This window comes from Mesitornis unicolor, unplaced genomic scaffold, assembly GCF_000695765.1.
Source record: "Mesitornis unicolor isolate BGI_N332 unplaced genomic scaffold, ASM69576v1 scaffold34638, whole genome shotgun sequence".
Classification (NCBI taxonomy): domain Eukaryota; kingdom Metazoa; phylum Chordata; class Aves; order Mesitornithiformes; family Mesitornithidae; genus Mesitornis; species Mesitornis unicolor.
Window position 1 is genome coordinate 28,345 of NW_010204477.1, and position 5,813 is coordinate 34,157.

A 5,813-nucleotide genomic window follows, 5' to 3' on the forward strand; every position below is an offset into this window, starting at 1 on the left:
GCTGAACCTGCAAGAGATGGAAACATGCTGATATTACCAAGTTTAAAGAAAGAGTGAAGTAAGCTGGTAAAGAAAACCAGTACATCACAGAGAACTCCAAGCCATTAAGATTTAGGCATAGGGATGTTATAACATGAATTAGTATTCTTCATTTTTATGTACCATGTTCCTATAGACTATACCACATCAGAAAATATAATGAACAGACCGAGTCTCTCTCTTCCTGTAAAAGCATGTAGTGGTCACTCCATGGGCTTTTAACCAAGTCTTACATAGCTTATCATGATCCTCTTTGAGGGAGGCATTTTAGGGCATGGAAAACTCAAGTACATAGTGACAGAGCACTTGCAAACATTGAAAGTGTTGCTAAAATACTACTGACACTTCTGGTATTGTTTTTTTTCCAACAACCCAAAAATTAGTTTTCTTCTTCCTCTTCCAGCAATGCACTGGATCCATTTGACTTAATCACTGCAAGCATCGCTTATATAGAACACATTCAGTATAACTCCTACTAACATCAGTAACTGCACTATGAGGCCAAGAACTGACAGAAATTAAGAGTGTTTGTGACCATAATTATAGCTGCTACATAGTAATATTACTAACAAAAGAGGAATGAAACATGTGATACAGTTTCACTCATGTTTTAAACTCATCAAAAGAAGTGTGGACAGCAGATCACAGAGGAGATTTTGCCTCTCTACTCTGCTCTGGTGAGACGTCACAGTGTCCAGCTCTGGAGACGTCAACACAAGAAGGACATGAAACTGTTGGAGCAGGTCCAGAGGGCCACAAAGGTGATCAAAGGGCTGGAGCACCTCTTCTGTGAGGACAGGCTGAGAGAGGTGGGGTTGTTCAGCCTGGAGAACAGAAGGTTCCAGGGAGACCTTATAGCAGCCTTCCAGTATCTGACAGGGCTTATAAGAAAGCTGGGGAGGGACTGTTTACAAGAGTGTGTAGCAATAGGATGAGGGGCAATGGTTTTAAACTAGAAAAAGGTAGATTTAGGTGGGATATTAGGAAAAAGTTCTTCAATATGAGGGTGATAGATCACAGGAACAGATTGCCCAGAGAGGTGGTGGAGATCTCCATCCCTGGAGATATTCAAGGTCAGGCTTGATGGGGCTCTGAGGAACCTGATCTAGTAACACTGTACCTGCTTACTGCAGGGGGGTTGGACCAGATGATCTTTAAAGGTCCCTTCTAACCCAACACATTCTATGAGTCTGTGTTTTTAGAGCCACAGGCCAACCAACAGTCGGTTTACTTTGCTTTGAACATGCACAGAACAATGCAGTGAAACAGATTATTGTTACTGTCACCTGATAACTAATGAGAAAGATAGAAAGCTTTTGACTTAAAGGCACAATTAAGGAAGCAACATTAGCTTTCTGTTTGCTTTTTCCAGGTCCCTATGAAAATCTGAAATGCACTGTGATGTCTTGTTTGAGATCTGAAAATACACCACCACTACTGTGTAACAACTGAATCAAGCCAAGGATATATTAGCCTCTTAACAGTGAGATAAACGTCTCATTAGAAAAGCTCCAAACCTCTCAGTGGGATTTTTCATTAACAGTGTAAAATTCTGACATGATGCAGAACCCTGTAAGAAAATACTACATACTGAGCATGTAATTAATTAAGGATCAATGGTATTATCATAATCCTCTAAAAAAAAGCTTCAAAAGAGCTCGGCCATATATAAGATGCAGACACGCACTGAATCATACATATGATACTTTTACTGTATATGATACTGAAGCTGTATCTTCTCTCCAGAACCTCTCTGGATGGAAAAGTTACTATACCTTATAGGGGATTTTGAGAACTCAGTTCTGCACATTTCAATCTCAGCTAGAATTGTAACCCCTCACATTCACTGGTATCTGTGCAAATACAGTTAGAATAGGGGTTTGTTTTCTGTTCATCTCAAAATCCATGTTCATTAACAACATTTTTATTCAAATTAATTAGTTATCTTACCTGCAAAATATTCTACGGCTAAGCTCTTGGGTTTTGTGTGCTTTCACAAGCAGCTCACCTGCCATAATTGTTTGCTGCTGTGAGCTGTTCCCCATGCTACATGTTTGAAATGCTTTATTAGCTTGGAATGAACAATGGGAAAAACCTCAGGACTCAGAATAAGCCCATGCCCCTTTTATTTATTTTGTACAATAATTTTGTAAATGAAGTATTGCTTGTAAGTCTGACTATGCTTGCATAAATGCACGTGTTTAAAGAGCATGTGACAGAGTTTATGGTATTCTAACAAGCTTAAGGGAAAGTCATCCAACACTTATTAAAATATAAATAGAAGTATTAAAAATTGAAGTCTCCTTATGAATCACCCCCACTACTACATAGGCAACTTCTGTTGCTATTATCTCCCTCAGTACTGTCCTAGCTAGCATATACACTTTGTGTTCTAACCACCGGCCAGACACAGGTAAAACTTTTAATCCTTGGTAACTACTTGCCTCTCCTAAATTAAAAACAAGCAGAATGTTGGGATTTTTTTTCTACCTGTTTTCCATCAATGTCTGTCACTTCTTCCTGAATGACAATCAGCTGCAAATCAGAACTGGATGCCAAAGGCCACTCGTGAACCATGATGCGGACACTGACGGTTGCCAGGCGCTGCTGATCTGGTGAACTGCCCGAGTTTCCTATTTCCACTGTTAACACACAATGTCACAGTTTTCAAAGAGAACCAGAAAGCCATACACAACCGTGGGGCAAGCAGTTGCAACTCTGACACAGGTGCCTTTTCACACATAGGTTCTGAATGGAAAAGTCATTACAACCACAGAGGACCATGAGCATCAAAGCAGAGATTACTTGAGCAGTGGCATGTTTTTTCTGTGCACATTCCATTTTCCTATGTGACTGTGACACTTCAAACTCTCTTCCTACTCAAAAGCTTTCAGCTATTTCAACAACCTAATATTCCACAAGTACAGAGAGAACTGCCTTTCTACCCTTGCTGTTTCTGGATAGTCTTAGTATCTTGCTCCCAGCTACCAAGCCTCTACTACAGGTGAGGGCACACTAGAACTGAAGTGCTGCAGAAGTGCAAGAATGGAGGTGACAGATGTCTCCAGGATGCAGAGAGCAAGGTGCATGAACTGAGACCGAACTGTCCCCTGTTTATAAGCCACTAGTGCTGTGTCACTTGCAGCACTGAGCCTAAGAGGCAAGGTGGGGGAATGTCAGACTGCTGTCTTCTACACAGTAACTACTCTGTGTTCCTTACTTTTATGCTATGATCCTCTTCCTCATAAAGCTATTTTGCTTATTTTCAATATAGAAAAATATTTTTTGGCATAATTTAGCAGTGTCTTCCATTGCAAAAGTGGCAGAAGGAGAGAAAGGTTAGAGAGAAAGGTTCCCTACAGGTGTGAGCCTAAGCACTCACCTGGCTGCCAAATGTTTTCTGACTTACAGCAGCAAGCATTAAAGGGCCAAAGCCTCAAAGGTGTCAAGCAGCTGAAGCTCCCTGTGGTCCCAGCCTTTCCAATCCCCACTACATTCAACAGGAGTGAAAGACACTCCTGCTTTCGAAACTGACATTTGTGAGAACTTCAAGTGCGGAATACAGGTGTCAGGCATGGTATGACAACAGTGTCAAGACAATACCACTCACGAGACTTGGTCTCTAATATTCAAGAGCAACAATATTTACCTGAAGTTTGATTTTTACATACGTTTAGGAGTATTTTTCCCCTCTGTTAACAGGTAGCAAGTGTCTTGATATTCCTTTAGCATTTTACAAACATTACCTGAATCTACTGTCAAGAATTTAGTTAGTAAATAGTAAAACCATTACTTTACAGATAACAGAGAGAGGTGCTATGCTGAGGACTCAGACCCAAACACAGAGATAAAAAATTCCAGGTTCACAGTTCCCAAGTCAAATCAGTACTTTTCTCACTCTTTCAGATTCATGTTCATGACTGTAGTCACTGCAAGCTATACAACTATTACCTGGGAAATTAATAGGAACTATGGTAGAGTGCTCAGTATCTTTTCAGAATTCGTCAATAAAATAATATCTGTTTTTCTAGAGTCAATTATCTTGCATCATTACATGATGCCATGGTTTTCTACCCCAGGATAGAAAAAAATACAAGCAGTAGGAACATAACTATCCCAGAAAAACAGAAATTAATTACTGTTTTCCCTCTCTAGAAAAGAAAGTGTCAAATTAATAATTGATCATGTTATGGGAGGAAGAGTTCAAGAAACAAGGTCATGGCTCAGAGAAGCAATTTAGAAAAAAGCATTAGTGCTCTCTAAGTAAATGTCTGACTGTAAGGAGAGGATGACCTCAGAAACCAAGCTAGTGACTGACTGACTGCATCAAGAGATCAGTCTGAATACAACAGAAGCTTAAATCAAATAAGCATAATGGCCCTTGTTTAATTAATTATACGGTACACTCTGTGTATCTCAAAAAATCACAGTACTTCCTGCTCCTTCACAAAACACGTAGCATTGAATCAGTGGAAAAAATAGCAGTTTCAAGATAACTTGAAGTCATTAACTGCTGTGGGAAAAATACTGCAAAACTGCAGTATTTGTGCTATAACATCCTATCCAGCAGAAGCTTGTTTGTCCAATAGGCACTGAAATGAGATAATTAAAAGCTCTTCCTAACAATAATTCATACTTTTGCTATTGAATCTCTTTTTGGATATATTCCAGCCAACCTAGGGACACAGCCATTAGCAGGGTGGAGCTGCATCCTTCTGTTCACATTGTCCGGCTTGCAGTGCAAAACATTCTTTTGAAAAGATAGGCAGAGTCTGGATTTCTGATTAGATTATTTACATATAAGCATGTGAATGTGACTTGAGAACGAGGCAGTAAGATTTTTTTTCCCCACCCATTTTAGTAGCAAAATTATCCTAGCTTGGAAAATTATTTGCTTCTACAATGCTCAGGTTTGCAGAATATGAGAACACGTAGTTATTATAAGCTTTGGTTATGAGTTAATAGGGAAGCCAAATACCCCAGGGAAATTTAAAAAAAATAAAATTAAAAAAAGAGAGAATACTCACATATTACTGTTTGACAGGTTATGTGCGCAACCCCGCTTTTCATAGGAAAATCATTTAGATATACCTGTCCATTAACATAGGTGATATTAAAAAGCACCTGAAAGAAAGACAGACAGAATGAACATACGGTTCCTGGCCCTGTGCTACCATTCTGCTCTCAGAGGAGCACACTTCATACTGACTAATGTCAGACAAAACCATGTATTTGCATCCACATGCAGACTTTGTCTCATTGCATATTAATTCACTGAATAAACAGAAAAACTGGACAGACCTGTCCTTTGTGAAATTCTCCATTGGCTTTCAACATCGTAACATTGACTCTGATCATTTCCTAGAAAACAACAGTGAGAAGAGACATAAGTTTCTGAGGAAACACGTAAGCCACGGCAGGCCACAGACAACTTTCACACACTGTCCTGACAGCGTAACAGCGTACAGAGCACATTGCCAGGCTTTCTATCCAGAAGACAGAAGACTAAGGAATATGCTTAATTGTTTGATGTAAAGGTTGGTTTGGATTTTTTCCCCTCTTTCTAATAAAGAAGATTGATGAGGAAAAATGACACCTGCATACCTTTATGTATAAAGTGTTGGGCTTTTTAAATAAAGGTAAAATAATAATAACCAAGCTAAATTCACAGAACTTGTTTCACATGGACATAATAGAAAAAAAGTCTCTCATATTAGCTGAAAAATAATAGACAATACAAGGTAAAAAACAAGATTCTCTGTAAATGTTCTTTT

General features: G+C 39.1%; 1 protein-coding gene across 1 annotated transcript in view; it reads right to left on the minus strand.

Annotated features, from left to right (window-relative positions):
• The window catches only part of GINM1 (glycoprotein integral membrane 1), a 10,853-nt gene extending 5,458 nt beyond the window's left edge, over positions 1–5,395 (minus strand). The window contains exons 1-3 of the mRNA XM_010191081.1: positions 5,341–5,395; positions 5,067–5,163; positions 2,502–2,681 (exon numbers count right to left, since the gene is read on the minus strand). Coding sequence (XP_010189383.1) covers positions 2,502–2,681; positions 5,067–5,163; positions 5,341–5,376 — 313 coding nt within the window. The 5' untranslated portion in view covers positions 5,377–5,395. The remainder of the gene's footprint in view (positions 1–2,501; positions 2,682–5,066; positions 5,164–5,340) is intronic.
• Between the last annotated feature and the right edge of the window lie 418 nt (positions 5,396–5,813).